General features: G+C 44.3%; 1 protein-coding gene across 3 annotated transcripts in view; it reads left to right on the forward strand.

Annotated features, from left to right (window-relative positions):
* Positions 1-16194, forward strand: part of nexmif (neurite extension and migration factor) — a 183680-nt gene that overhangs the window by 157098 nt on the left and 10388 nt on the right. For all 3 annotated transcript variants that reach the window (XM_062964068.1, XM_062964069.1, XM_062964067.1), the window contains exons 4-6: positions 6770-6894; positions 9747-14067; positions 14796-16194. The exon at positions 14796-16194 is cut by the window's right edge and continues 10388 nt beyond it. In XM_062964068.1, coding sequence (XP_062820138.1) covers positions 6819-6894; positions 9747-14067; positions 14796-15015 — 4617 coding nt within the window. In that variant the 5' untranslated portion in view covers positions 6770-6818 and the 3' untranslated portion in view covers positions 15016-16194. The remainder of the gene's footprint in view (positions 1-6769; positions 6895-9746; positions 14068-14795) is intronic.

Raw genomic sequence — 16194 nt, forward strand, 5'->3', positions numbered from 1 at the left:
CCATACTCCAGAAGCATTCTCTCCTGATGTTTCACCCACATCTATGGCAGGCATCCTCAGAGGTTGTGTGTTGTATGGAGAAACTAAGCAAGGAAGGTCCTGGGTGAGGAAAATAACTTTTTTTCTGTCGGAGGCCAGTGTGAATGTTTTAATTAATCACCTCAGTTAGCATTAAATGGCCTTCCCAGCTTCACTTCCTGGCCTGGGGGGAATCCTTTGTTCAGAGTCGTTAGCTGCCCCTGATTGATTCATGTCTGGAATTGACCTCATAGATAGACCTCAACTATGAGAGACAATATGAGAAAACACATCCAGAAAATCACATTGTCTGATAAGGAGCAACACTCGAAAAACAGAACAATTCCAGACATGGATCAATCAGGGGCAGCTAACGACTCTGAACAAAGGATTCCCCCAGGCCAGGAGGTGAAGCTGGGAAGGCCATTTAATGCTAATTGAAGTGATTAATTAAAACATTCACACTGGCCTCCAACAGAAAAAAAAAATGTTCTTTTCCTCACCCAGGATCTTCCACAGATATATAAACCTTCCTTGCTTAGTTTCTCCATATACCTCACAACCTCTGAGGATGCCTGCCATAGATGTGGGCGAAACGTCAGGAGAGAATGCTTCTGGAACATGGCCATACAATCAGAAAAACACACAACAACCCTGTGATCCCGGCCATGAAAGCCTTCGACAACACAGTGCAAGATCTGCTTCTGCTCTGCTTTCTCCGCAACTCCAACCTTCATGGAGGAAAGGAAATAAAAGGTGCAGCTTGTGGCACCGCTAGAATCATTTTACGCGGAGTCCGTCATGGGCAGCCGTCTTCTCCCTCTCCATCCGCCGCCTTGCCCTTCCTCCTGGCAGGCCTTTTTTAATTGAAGAACCGGGGATAAGAAGGTAATCCTAAAAGGCAGTTTGAAAAGATCAAGGTCCTGCGCGGATTTGGCAAAATCCCCTCGGAGTGCCTTGATTCTGAGCAAGTGATTGGGAGGATTTTTCCACGGAAAGAGCAGAGAAGGAGGAGGAGGAGTGTTGCACTCTGTCAGTATCCACAGCAGGCAATGTTCAGTCAATGTTCAGCCAAGTTTGGCCCAGATCCATCGTTGGCTGGGTTCAGTGGCCTTTGGATGCAGGTGAACTACAACTCCCAAAATAAAGGCCCCTTCCCACAAACCCCTGCAGTATGTTCAGTTGGTCAAGAGACTTCTCTGTGCAAATTTTGGTCCCGGTCCATTGTCGGTGGGGGTCAGTGTTTCTCTGGATGCAGGTGAACTATAACTCCCTTTTCCCCAAACTTGTCCAATATGTGGTATTGGTTAGGGGGGCTCTGTGTGCCAAGTTTGATCCTGTCTATACGAACATACGATAGTCTATGTACAAAGAAAATGTGTCCAAATAACATATATATTACTACTAGCTGTGCCCGGCCACGCGTTGCTGTGGCAAAGTGGTGGTGGTATTGGTTAAAAATTGTTGTGTAATTTTTATTTGACGTTATTTGCATTTTTTAATTAATTTTATTGTAAGTTATATTTTTATTTATTATATTTTATTATTTTCTTGTATTATTTTTAGTTATTTTCTGTTATTATAGTATTTTATTGTATTAATTTTTTAGTGTTTTTTATTATTTTTTATTGGGTTGCTAGGAGACCAAGTTGGAGGAGCTTAGCCTTCTAACTGGCAGCAATTGGATAAAAGCAATTATTCCTCTCTCTCTAATTAGGACTTTATTTTTCTTTTCTTTTTGTTGTATCAACCTAGAGGCGTGGATGATGGGTTGTGTTGTCAAATTTCGAGGTTGGGGGGCCTGTAGTTTTGTTGTTTTGTGGGTTGCCATGATGCCATCACTCTTTTATATATATAGATTTAAGGTTCCCCGTAAAAAGCTCAATTTGGCCGTACCCGACAAAATGAAAAGGAGCAACAGCTCTAACACAAAAGTTATTCAAGTCTGGTATTGGTTCCAATACATATAGGCTTCAGGGATACATAGTCAATGAAAATATCTTCCAAACAAAGTAAAAAGATGGTTGGTCATGTTGCTGTATACTGGAATTATTTTCCTGTATTTATTATTATTATTACTACATGTATTATTTTCCTGTATTTATTATCATTATGATTATTATTATTACCTGTATTATTTTACTTTATAAGGATACATAAGCACATTTACATTGAAGAAGATGAGAAGAATGATTTGATCAGAGTTGGACAGTCTTATCTTAAATTTGAGCTTGATGTAAATATTCAAAAACATTTAACCTACTGATGCCTCAATTAATGTAATTTTATTGGTACAGTAGAGTCTCCCTTATCCAACATTCGCTTATCCAACGTTCTGGATTATCCAACGCATTTTTGTAGTCAATGTTTTCAATACATTGTGATATTTTGGTGCTAAACTCGTAAATACAGTAATTACTACATAGCATTACTGCGTATTCAACTACTTTTTCTGTCAAATTTGTTGTATAACATGATGTTTTGGTGCTTAATTTGTAAAATCATAACCTAATTTGATGTTCAATAGGCTTCTCCTTAATCTCTCCTTATTATCCAACATATTCACTTATCCAACGTTCTGGCGGCCCGTTTATGTTGGATAAGTGAGACTCTACTGTATAGTCATTATTGCATTTATTATTTTACTCTATTTATTATTACTTGTATTATTTTCCTGTATTTATTATTATTATTACTACATGTATTATAATGATTTGATCAGAGTTGGACAGTCTTATCTTAAATTTGAGCTTGATGTAAATATTCAAAAACATTTATCCTACTGATGCCTCAATTAATGTAATTTTATTGGTATCTGTTTTTATTTCTGAAATTTACCACCCTTGGCTTATACTGGAGTCAATTTTCCCCCAGTTTTTTTGTGGTAAAATTAGGTGCCTCGGCTTATATTTGGGTCGGCTTATACTCGAGTATATACGGTAATTAAATTTGACTCCCCACTTTATAAGTGGTACCTTATTTCCTACTTGATAGATGCAACTATCTTTCGGGTTGCTAGGTCAGCAACGAGCAAGGGCTATTTTTTTTATTTTTTAATTGACAGGTGCTCACCCCGCATGGGCTGGCCTCGAACTCATGACCTCATGGTCAGAGTGATTTATTGCAGCAGGCTGCTCACCAACCTGCGCCACAGCCCGGCCCAATTCCAAAAAGCAATAGAAAAGGTGCTATAAAATCGCAGCAGTCCATATATTTCATTACTCCATGAAGGCAAGGTACACGAAATCCAGGAAATCAAGACCATAAGCATGAAAACAGTAGCCTTTCCAAGGCAAAACTCTTACAGGAACATACCGTATATACTCAATTATAAGCCGAGGACTTTTACTAATACAGTAGAGTCTCACTTACCCAACGTTCTGGATTATCCAAGGCATTTTTGTAGTCAATGTAAGGCTTGGATAAGTGAGACTGTACTGTATATTGAAAACATTGACTACAAAAATGGCTTGGATAATCCAGAAACTTGGATAAGCGAGGCTTGGATAAGTGAGACTGTACTGTATATTGAAAACATTGACTACAAAAATGGCTTGGATAATCCAGAAACTTGGATAAGCAAGGCTTGGATAAGTGAGACTGTACTGTATATTGAAAACATTGACTACAAAAATGGCTTGGATTATCCAGAAACTTGGATAAGCGAGGCTTGGATAAGTGAGACTGTACTGTATATTGAAAACATTGACTACAAAAATGGCTTGGATAATCCAGAAACTTGGATAAGCAAGGCTTGGATAAGTGAGACTGTACTGTATATTGAAAACATTGACTACAAAAATGGCTTGGATTATCCAGAAACTTGGATAAGCGAGGCTTGGATAAGTGAGACTGTACTGTATATTGAAAACATTGACTACAAAAATGGCTTAGATAATCCAGAAACTTGGATAAGTGAGGCTTGGATAAGTGAGACTCTACTGTATTAAATAACACAGGGTACCAAAGCTAGTATACCTTGTATACTCGAGTATAAACCGACCCAAATATAAGCCGAGGCACCTAATTTGAACCCACTAATGTCTATGAGGCTGGATGGCCATCTGTCAGGAGGGCTTTGATGGTTTCTTCCAGCCTGGCAGAATGGGGTTGGATTAGACGGCCCTTGGGGTCTCTTCCAAATCTAGGATTCTATGTTGTCAAGATGGATTTGAGAGAGATGTTGCGAGAAAAATGTAATTATCCTTCCCGAATGTACACTCTTCTGATGGGTTGGACAACAGTCCCCATCAGCCCCAGTTGTCATGTCCAGGCATGATGGGATTTGTATCCTAAAATGGCGAGGGATGTGGTTTAATAAAGCAGAGCCTTCAGGCAAAGGATCTAGAGAATCCCAGGGATCTTCGGCACCTCCTGCTTTGATTATCACTACTAAACACAGATGATCGGCATTTCTAAATAGCTGGTTTTATTTTATTACGGTTCTGCAATGCACCAGGAGCAGGCTTTGTTTTTATTGTTCCGTCTCCGGCTTTTTTTTTTTAACCGAGAAATTGCCTCTCTGGTTGCCTTAAGGGAAGAAAGCGGTGATGAATGAACAAACGCCGGGCGGGGTGTGCTGATCAATTTATTATCTTTACCCTGGTATCGCCTTTTAGAGACTTCTCTCGAGGTCTTTACTACGAGGGCCTTGGGCGGAAAGAGCCAGGATCCTTCTAATGAAACAATTAGAGCCGAGCAGCCTTCTATGCAAAAGCAAATAACTCTGCTGCAAGGTGATTAATGCCTTCGCATAGATCCAGTCCCAACTCCTTTATTGGGTTTTCCTTCCCAGGAGAGAAAGAAAAGAAAAGAAAAAGAATATTGCAGTTGGCGTTTCTTCTTCTTCCTGGGGCCAAATATTGCTTAAAATGATGCTGAAAAAAACACACTTATTTTCAACTAGCTTGGGTACCCGGCATTGCCCAGGCTATATGAAAAAGTCAATATTTACTTGTATATAAGCCAACCCGAATATAAGCCGAGGCACCTAATTTTACTGATTGTTTGGCTAACAGCGGTCAATGAGTATAGCAAGTTTAATCCCGATTGCTTTAAAAATGAGGGAGATACGAGCCCCTGAAATTTTCCCAATTATAGTAATTTAATTACTGTATATACTCGAGTATAAGCCTTGTCTTTCAGCCCTTTTTTTTAAGACTGAAAAAGCCCCCCTCGGCTTATACTCGGGTGAGGGTCCTGGTTGGCTTATATTTGGGTCAGCTTATACTCGAGAATATATGGTGCATTTATTATTTTTCTCTATTATTATTGGTATTATTACATTTATTTTTCTCTATTATTGTTGCGACTATTACATTTATTTTACTCTATTTTTATTATTATTATTATTAATACATTTATTATTTCACTCTGATCTTATTATTATTATTGCATTTATTATTTTACTCTATTATTACATGTATTATTTTCCTGTATTTATTATTATTACATGTATCATTTTACTCTATTATTATTAAAAGGCTACATAAGCATATTTACATTGAAGATGATGAGAATAATGATTTGATCAGAATTGGACAGTCTTATCTTAAATTTGAGCTTTATGTAAACATTCGAAAACATTTAACCTACTGGTGCCTCAATTAATGTAATTTTATTGGTGTCTATTTTTATTTCCGAAATTTACCACCCTCGGCTTATACTGGAGTCAATCTTTTCCCAGTTTTTTTGTGGTAAAATTAGGTGCCTTGGCTTATATTCGGGTTGGCTTATACTCGAGTATATACGGTAATTTAATTATGCACAATTACTGTAAAAAAATTCATTTTTCTCACTATACTAACAAAATTTTCACTTAGTATACTTTAGAAACACTTTAGAAACGAAGTGCCAGCACCCCACAGTTTTGTAATGACTTTTGAACCATTTTTTAATGGATCGCACATCCCTAGTATCTACACTGTAGAATGAATGCAGTTTAACTCCACTTTTAACCACCCTGGCTCAATGCTAAGGAATTCTGGGATTGGTGGCATCGGTGAGACATCAGCTCTCTTTGGCAAAGGAGCATTAAGACCCAGGATTCCATGGCAATGAGCCATTGCAGTTCAAGCGGGATCAAACTGCATTAATCCTGCAATGTAGATGCACCCATGGCTGTGATTTCTGAACTACGCTATTGTTCCCAGGAGCTGCAGTGGCGCAATGGGTTAAACCCTTGTGCCGGCTGAACTGCTGACCTGAAGGTTGGGTTGCTGACCAGAATGTCGGCAGTTCGAATCTGTGAGACAGGGCGAGCTCCAATCTGTCAGCTCTAGCTTGCGGGGACATGAGAGAAGCCTCCCAGCAGGATGGTGACACATCCGGGCATCCGCTGGGCAACGTCTCTGTAGACGGCCAATTATCTCACACCAGAAGTGACTTGCAGTATGTTCTCAAGTCGCTTCTGACACAATAAAAAAAAAGTTCCCAGATTTTTTCCTCCCCATTCCAGCTCTGTCCACACACATTTACAGAATGGATGCCATGATTAGACATATAACACACTAAGCGGAGTTCCCAATGTATTAATTTGCTATCTATTTAAAGTACGTATTTTAATTTGGAGGGAAGGCAGGAGTGGCAATCGCTCAAAGCACGTTGCATTTGAATAGATCAAACAGACAGATCCTTGCTGTGCGCTCTAATATTAGCATTGCTCCCTTTTGACTTGGCTGAGAAATAGTGCAGACCACCCGATTGTGCGTGACTTTAATATCTGTATGTTTGTTTACAACTGTCATTGCAGGCTGTCCAGCTGCAGCAGAGCATGGAGTGAAGACCCTGCGGTTAGATTGATGGATGACCAAGAAGAGAAGGATTGTGCCTCTGAAGCCCAGGAAACGATCCTGATTAATGGGGTGAAAGAAGATGGTAAGGAAATCCAGTTGCAATACAGGGTCCAATGGCAGCATTTAAACACATTCTTTCTGCTTTCATCTCCGGCGTCTGGAGGTGATGCTCAACTTCGGCCGTGGGAGTTGCTCTTGTTTTGTTTTTCTATGCCGAGGAGCCTGTTGTCTGTAGACATCTCCCATCGTGCTTTGCTGGCATGTCTGCATGGGCCGCCCTTTTGCCTTCCCACCGAAGCAGTACCTATTGATCTACTCGCATTGTATGCTTTCAAACTGCTAGGTTATTTATTTATTATTTATTTACATCATTTATATTCCGCCCTTCTTTCTCACCCCGAAGGGGACTCACATTACACATATTAGGCAAACATTCAATGCCTTTTTAACACAGGACAAAGACAAACAAACATAGCTCCGAGCGGGCCTCGAACTTATGACCTCCTGGTCAGTGACTCATTGCTCTCCCGTCTGCGCCACAGCCCCGGGCTAGGTTGGCAGAAGCTAGGACTAACAGTGGGGAGCTCACCCCGACTCACGGAACTGCTAGGCTGGCAAAAGCTAGGGCTAACGGCAGGAGCTCACCCTGACCCACGGCTTCAAAATTGAATCGAGTTCACCCTAATTTGTAGCTTCAACTCCGCCACTCTGCTCTACCAGCTAGGCCTAGGAAGCATGCAGGTTTGGAGAGGTATTTCTTGTCTTACATTTATAACTGGCAGCATTTAACCTCCAGAGAATTTGGAAGTTAATGGGCAGCTTATGAGAAACACATTGCTCCTTGCTCTGTATATTTTGTCCAAAGGTACTCCTGGGAACCATCAGGTTTCCCATTAGCCATGTGGGCTTCCTTGAGAAGGAAAATGAGGCCAGTGCTCAGCAAGTAAAAGGGCCAGGAGGCACATATCTAGGCCACAGCACTGGGATCATGGGGCGAGAGGCAGGTATGGAGGGATGCCTTCTTTTATTATTATTATTATTATTTACATTATGTTCGCACTGGGCTGAGTCCAGCTATAGTCCCGCGCAGCTCAGAACCATGGAAAGCTCCTGCACAGAAGTGAGCTACATTTCAGGAGTCCCATTATTTTTGTTACGTGTTTTTAAATACAGTAGAGTCTCACTTATCCAACACTCGCTTATCCAACGTTCTGGATTATCCAACGCCTTTTTGTAGTCAATGTTTTCAATAAATCGTGATATTTTGGTGCTAAATTCGTAAATACAGTAATTACTACATAGCATTACTGCCTATTGAACTACTTTTTCTGTCAAATTTGTTGTAAAACGTGATGTTTTGGTGCTTAATTTGTAAAATCATAACCTATTTTGATGTTTAATAGGCTTTTTCTTAATCTCGCCTCATTATCCAACATATTCGCTTATCCAACGTTCTGCCGGCCCGTTTATGTTGGATAAGTGAGACTCTACTGTAAGAATATGTACTTTTAAAATAACAATGTATAAATGCACACTCACATAGAACAATAAAAAGGACAATAATAATAATACAGTAGAGTCTCACTTATCCAACACTCGCTTATCCAACGTTCTGGATTATCCAACGCCTTTTTGTAGTCAATGTTTTCAATAAATCGTGATATTTTGGTGCTAAATTCGTAAATACAGTAATTACTACATAGCATTACTGCCTATTGAACTACTTTTTCTGTCAAATTTGTTGTAAAACGTGATGTTTTGGTGCTTAATTTGTAAAATCATAACCTATTTTGATGTTTAATAGGCTTTTTCTTAATCTCGCCTCATTATCCAACATATTCGCTTATCCAACGTTCTGCCGGCCCGTTTATGTTGGATAAGTGAGACTCTACTGTAATAGTAATAATAATAATATTAATAATAATACACTCTATTTATATTCCACCCTTCTCCCCAAGGGACTGATTACAGCATTTACATACAAAGGCAAACATTCAGTGCCTTTACAATCATATACAATGAGACACACAAACATAAACAAAGGCAAAGGCTTCTACTTTCATTTCTGGCTCTGGGAGGTGTTTCTTCTCCATTTTCAAGCAGAGCAGTCTGCATTGTCACCTCCTGGTCGTGTGGCCAGAATGATTGCTTGGATCGTCTCTTTGCATTTTCCTGCTGAAGTGGTACCTATTTATCTACTCATATTTGCATGCTTTCAAACTGCTAGGTTGGCAGGAACTAGGGCTGACAGACAGGAGCTCACATCGTCTTGTAAATTAGAACTGCCAACCTTCATGTCAGCAGTTCAGCATCACAACAGTCAGGGCCGGCCGGAGATATTTTTTGATGTGAAGCGGGGGTGCTGAAAAGCGCCCCCGCCACCGGCGCCCTGGCCCCGCCCAGCGTGCCCTGGCCCCGCCTCCCACGCTGCGTGGGAGGCGGGGCCAGGGCGAATAGTGAGGGGGGCGGGGCCAGAGTTGGCCCCGCCCCCCCGCCCAGCGTGCCCTGGCCCCGCCTCCCACGCAGCGTGGGAGGCGGGGCCAGGGCACGCTGGGCGGGGGGGCGGCGCCAGAGTTGGCCCCGCCTCCCACGCTACTCCCGCTTGCCCGTCTGGCCTTTTCTAACAGGCCAGACTGCAGCGGAGGTCCCTCCAGGCCGCAATCGCCAGTAGGGTGGCCTTTTGCAGTTGGCAGATTGTGTTTTTGTCAATGTCTATTTTTCCAAATGCCGGCTGAGATCCTTTGGCACGGCACCCAATGTTTATTATTATTATTATTTTTATAACTTATGTGTTGTTATGCTCAGACGGTTGTGTAAATATATTTTTATAACTTTACCTAGCCTTGGTTTTTCATACACTGGACTGTGTCAATGCGGTGGGAAGGTGGCTACTGAAGAGTTTTAACCTTCCCCCTTTTCTCTCCCATTTCTCAGAACCACACGACTTGGATGGTGACGAGAAGCCTTGCCATGTTGCGGAGGCTGCCACCTCGTTCCCAGCCCTGAGTGCCGCAGCCCATAAGGAAACCCAAGGCCTCCCCCGTGCCCAGCCGGCCCCCACTTGCAAGAAGCCTTGCTGGCTCAGCCCTCCCTCCCCGCTGAGGCTGGCCGACGTGCCCGACCACATCTCCGATGACTCCTCCTCCATCCACGCCATTTCCCTGACGTCGTGTGTCACCAAGGGCATGAGCGCCTGGTCCCTGCCCGGAGACTGCGAGAAGGCTCCCTTCACCATCATGGAGCCCGGGAGCATGTCCGCACTCACCGGCGACTGCCTGATGCAGCCCAGCCGGACTTGCTTGGGCTGCTTCATCGAATCCAAGGACGGCATTGACGCCGAGCCCGGAATCAGCCTGAAAGTGGGGGATATAAATAGAGATTATGACACCTGTTCAGTCTCCGATATTGGCATTCACTGCATGAGCACGGGAGAAACCATGAGATACGGGGATCAACTGCTTTCAGACCAGCTTTTAAGCTTCCCTGTGCATAAATCAAGAGCGGCAGACAAAAGAGATGCTGAGAAATCCGACAGCGATTCCGAGGACCCCGCTCAGAAAAATTATTACGAGGGATTACTCTTAGACAAGTGCAACGGGGAAGAACCTTTGCTCACAAATCCCAACCAGGAATGGGGTTATTTTGAATCTTTCATTAGTGAAAGCAAAATTGAACTGCTCGACCTCTGCTCCAAAAACGAGCTTTCTGTCAATCTGTTTTCTGAGGAAGACGTGGATAATTACATGTTTGACGATGACGATTCCACGCTGGGGAGCGACGTCTGCTCCCTCAAGATCCGCTACGAATCCTTCCAGGACAACGTGAGGGAGAAGACGGGCGGCTTGCAAGAGGACACCCAGTTCAACTTCTTCCCGAGTGTCTTCAGCGGATGCTCCAAGCACGAAGGCCGGGCGGCCCTGAAGAGGGGTCCTCGGGGGGCCACGGAGAGCTCCCAGTTCAAGTCCGAGGAGAGCATCGTTTGGGGGGAAGAAGAGGCCGACGGAGAGCGGGGAGAGGAGGACGACGAGGAGACGGAGGGTGGGAAAGTTGCCTTAAACAAATCTTGCACCAGTACCGAGGTAGTACAATACATTGGTCCCAAAAGGAACCACTTCTTGGAACTTGTGAACTCCACCGAAGACTCCGGGGAATTCAGCGATGACAGCACCTGCACGGAATCATCCTTTGACGTGCTCCAAGATCTCAAGGACTGTAACAAGTATTTGCCCAGAGACCACTCCAGCTCCTTCATACAACAGAACTATGGCCTGCGAGCCAAAAGGAAAGTGCGCTACAGTGACGATTACTTGTATGACGTCGATTCCATCGAGAGCGAGAAGATCGTGGATAAGAAAGAGTGGCATCCCGATGGGCCCAAGGAGGAAGACGACGACGAATGGTGTCCAAAGAAAAGGCGAAAAGTCTCCCGCAAGGAACCTCCGGTCATCATCAAGTATATCATCATCAACCGTTTCAAAGGGGAGAAGCACATGCTAGTGAAGCTAAGCAAAGTGGATTCCAGCGAGACCACCGTGACCCTGAGTGAGGAACTCTTGAGCAAATACGCCAAGCTGGCTCCCCTGAAGGCATTTTGGCAAGAGAGGTGGCAGAGCCGCCTCAGTCTCCTCAGGTCGGCACTGTATCGCAAGCAGGGCTTCTATCTCAACGGCTCGGAGGTCTCCTTCTTGCCTCACCCACGAAAGCGCAAGTGCAAGTTAGCCAACCGGCACCGGATTCAGCGGATCAAGGCCATCGAGCAACCAGTGGGCAAGCTGGGCTCTTGCTCTTTGGATCCAAAGCAGCTCTGTCACAGGATCGGAGACGGCGACGAGGCGGGTCTGAAAGAGATGCAAGCGTTGGCCATCACCACCTCGGCCTGCGCAAACGGGCTGCGCCTGAACGACATCGTCGGCCTGGGCTCGCCCAAGTGCAAATTGCAGGACAGGGACTTCAAGGGGCCGGAAAGGAAGGTCCTGCGCAGGATCAAGTTCAAAAGCGAGGCCAGGTTGAAATGCAAGCGCATCAAGGCTGCCGCCAGCCTGGCCGAGGCCTCCCCAGCCTTGGAGAACCAGGAGCACGCCACGAGTTCAAAGGAAGAAAGTGTTCCTTGCGCCGCAGACGGCTCTCGCCTCTCCGAGTGCCAGGAGGATAAGGTTGCTAAAAATTCTCCGTCATTCCTACCCACCACCTGCTCTTCAGACAAGCCTCCTCCATCTGCTGCTCTTGCTGCCAGCGTGCCCCTCATCCCCGGAGGGTATCTGCAGACGTTGTTAGATGCCTCCGATTTGTCGAGCGGCGCCGGCATCGCCTACTTCAGTTCCCAGCCCCCCGAGCGGCAGCAGGAGCCGCTCCCCAGCCTTGCTCAAGCCGAGAAATCCTTCTGCGCTCTGCAGCCGGCCCAGAGCTGCATCCTCTCACCGCCCTCTGAATCGGAGCTGCAGCAGTCACCAAGCCACTTGGAAATGGAGCCAAGCAACTTTGGGAGCCTGTGGCCAGCCAGCAAAGCCTCTGGCAACGACAGTCAAGACTTCACAAGCGACATGCAGGACGCGTCCGGCCTGTCGACGACGGCAGAGTTTGTTGGCGGCACGGGTGCAGATAGCCTCTCGGCCCCTGGGTATGGTCAGGTAGATCTCAGTGGCAGCAAGTTACTATACCAAAAAAAATACCTGCCGGATAGCCAGCAATCTCAGTCCGATGACTCCTTCCAGTCGTGTCATTTTAGCAACAGAGAGGGACCTTTCCATTTCCAGCGAGGTACACTAAGTACAGATGATGGGAGGCTGGTTAGTTTTGACTCAGTGGGCTCTTTGTCGGTTAGCTCTAGCAATTATAGTTCCCTAAGTTTAAAGTCCTGTGAAAAGGATGGGGACGATGATATCGCTGATGATTTCCTGGCCCACTGTAGCCCCAAACTGGTCATCCAGCAAAGCATAGATGAAATCACTCCCTTGAAAGAGTCCACCGACCTCTTAGATATTTCTAACTTCACACCCGATAAGTTCCGCCAGTCCTCGCTTTCCGAAATGTCTCCCCCAGATACCCCTAACCTTTCCCCGCAGATAACTGGGCCAGAAACCAAACCGGTAGGAAATATAAAATGTTTTCCCGACAGCTCCCAAGCCGTGCTAAGCAGTCTTGAGAAGGCCAAGTGGAGCTGTGGGGTCCTCCAGACCCAAGACCAGGCCGATAATGGATTCACTTTAAATAATCACCAATTTCAGTTCCATATGTTCAACGATGAGGATTCTGTCAGCCTCCTTGAGAAAAGCCCGTGCTTGTCAACATTTAATGAGCCATCTGGTCAAATTAGCACCAATAGCAAAGTGTCAAAATCAAAGAAGAAGAGTTCAGCTAATAAAAATGTGGGCACAAACCAAAGCCTTCCTCAGAAAAACGTTAGGAAAAAGTCGCCCAAAACCAGCAAAGGGACCGAAAAGCCGCAAGGCAAGAACTCCCGGCAACCTCCCAAATCGACACGGAGAGGCAAAAACGCAGCTGGCGTGAATGGCGAAAAGGGCCCAGGGGTCGGCGGGAGAGCGGCGGCTCCGTTGAACGGTCCGGCCTCGGCGGCCAAAGCCTTGGTAGAGTCCATCCGGCAGTGCGGCCCAAACTCCGTCCGGCTGGGGAAGCATAACGGACTGCCGGGCGAGTGGGCCCTGGGGAAAGACGGCAGCGGAGGCTGGTCAGAAACCAGCATCGGAAATGCCAACAGCCTCCTTGATGACGATCAAAGGGAATTCGAGGAGCCATCCAACATTTTATCAAACATTGCATCTGGCATGGCAGATGTTCAGAGGTTTATGATGGCCTCCATCGAACCCTTGTGGGGCCCCGTGGGCCATAACAACGTCTCGGATCTATTCCGGTCGCCGGAATCCAATAGCCTGAAATTGAAAACTCTTAAGATCCTGGCCGGGACGTCTCAAGACTCCAAGAAAAAGGCGAATGGCAATTCGACGGGAAAGGGCCACAAGTCGGGGGGCAAGGGCTCGGGCAAAGCCGGCGGCAGGTGCGACCCCGGGCGCCCCAACTGCTCGGCCGGATACGCCGCCACGGACCTCCACCCGGCCTTTTTTGATAAAAGCTATAGTAACCTGAGCACTTTAGCCAAAAACGAGCCTACCCATAAAAAGCTGTATCGGCATAAATCCACGTCTAAGTCCTTGAGGGATGAGAACTGTAAAGGGAAGCGAGCGGAGCGGGATCAGGCCCATAAGGAGCCCTGTGTGACAGCTGCGTTTGAGAAACTGAGGTAATGCTGAGCCACGCTGGCTGGAATGCACCCTTAACTTCCCTACTACCTGCTAAGCCCATTCTTCCTCATTTTTTCCTCCCTTTGAAAGCGAGAGTTGCATGAGAGAGACATTTCCCCCTTTTGACAGGTCTTTTCTTTTGGTTGTCGTTGTCGTTGTTCTCGTTTCGGTTCTCAAAAGTGCATGAAAAAAAAATACTTATTTCTTGCAAGCTACCTAAAAAAAAGAAATCTCAATTTTTTTTCCTTTTCTTTTTTTCTCTTCTGGCTTGGCTGGGGTTAAAAACAAACTAACAAGGCTACTCCTTTTTTCTTGCTGTTGGGCTTCTTTGAGTTTCTAATTCCTTTTTTTTTTTTTTAAAGGGGGGTAATAATTACAAGCTCTTTTCTAATTATTTCCAAAAAAAAAGAGGAAAAGACTTTTTGGGGGGAACATTTTATATAAAAAATAGAATACAAAAAGAAGTTATGCATTTAAAAAAGAGAGAGAGAGAGAGAGAGAGAGCCGACATATCCAAACAGAAAAGTGTCTTTAGTTTGCAGAATGACAACTCAGTTGGTTCTCCTCCTTGATTGACATGTGGCAATCCTGTGTGCTTTTTAGCCCCCTCTGCTGTTTTTATCCCAACCTGCACCATAAAGCTTCACCTGTTCTATCCAAGTTAGAGCATACATTGACTCCTCACAAGCTAACTAAGGTGGCATAAAAATGTTTGGTTTTTCTGCAGGGAAACAGACTACATACTCCTTAAAGCAGAAACAGCATTTTTGATTTTACCTGTAATTGAAGAAGAGACACCTTTTTCTAAAAAGACATTGATTGGATGCTTGCTTGGGTTCTTCTTTCCCCCGTTTTTCATTTTCCTTTGGTTCCCTGCCCCTTTTTCTCACTCGAAAGGGAAAAAAAAACCAATATTAACAATGCCTTGTAATATGTTGAAGTGTTAAGTGCTGAAATCAAAAGTTTGAAAATCGTGGGACTTTTATATTCTAACATGGTTTATTCCCTGTGTTTCAAAACAAAACAAAACAAAAAAAAGGTCGTACTGTTGTACAGTTGTTGATGCACTATGATCCACAACAGCCACACAAATTGTGCCAAACTCTGAACAAGTGTTGTACTGTACATATTTTTACATCCAAATGGGTTGTGAGTGTTTTTCTGGAGCTTTGTTTGGTTTGGGTTTTGCCTTTTTTTTTTAATTTCCTGGAAGCATTTCTGTGATAACAAATGAGCCACCCCTTGCCCTTGAAATCAGCCGCCTCGCAAACGATCTCGGTCGGGTCATGTACGATGCACCAAATGTTTTATGGACATCACGCAAATATATGTGCCAAATTGACTTACCTCATTTCATAGGTTTTGCCCTGTGGTTTACAACCCAACAAGAGCCAAGGGTTTCTTGCTGGGGGCGGGTTGGGAAAGGACTTTTTCCATCCCGGAAAGTACAGATAAAAACATTAAAATTCAACCGGAGAGAAAGGTTTTATGGAAGAATTTTAGATACCAAACTCTTATCACGCCAGGTAAGTTTACTAGAAACTCAAGCAATTAGAAACTCAAGCAAGTGTTCTCTCCTGTTCTAATTTCAAGATTTTACTAAAAAATAATTTCAAAATTGTACGGTCAATCCTTTGTATCAGTTTTCTATATTTTGTAACGCAACCTGGGATCAATTCTAAACGTAGCGAGAAAAACCAGAGCTGAGGCATTCCATCGACACTGCATCGTTCTCTCATTCTGAGCCATTTTGTACCCATTTTTACGCTTCTCCCGGCAGAAGAGCTCACGGAGCCAAACTTTGGTGTTTTCTAAGTGTTTAACCTTTGCCGTGACAATATTATCCGATGGTTTGTAAAAAAAACAAAGCAAAACAAGGTGGGGTTTTTTTTGATGCAATTACGAATTTGTACGTCGACTCTGTAGTAAATCATGCAAAAGGAAACGGAACTCTTGATGACTTCACCAAATTGGGGGCCAGATCCAGGAAATATAATAATAACAATAAATATATATAGAGAGATATAATGTGCTTTTTCAAGAGAGTAATAAGTGCTGGCTGCTGAATGAAGTGTAATTTTCAAAAGGCCTTATTTTGAACCTTAAACCCTGCCCCAAACTCCTTA

Source organism: Anolis carolinensis, unplaced genomic scaffold (assembly GCF_035594765.1).
Source record: "Anolis carolinensis isolate JA03-04 unplaced genomic scaffold, rAnoCar3.1.pri scaffold_12, whole genome shotgun sequence".
Taxonomy (NCBI): Eukaryota; Metazoa; Chordata; class Lepidosauria; order Squamata; family Dactyloidae; genus Anolis; species Anolis carolinensis.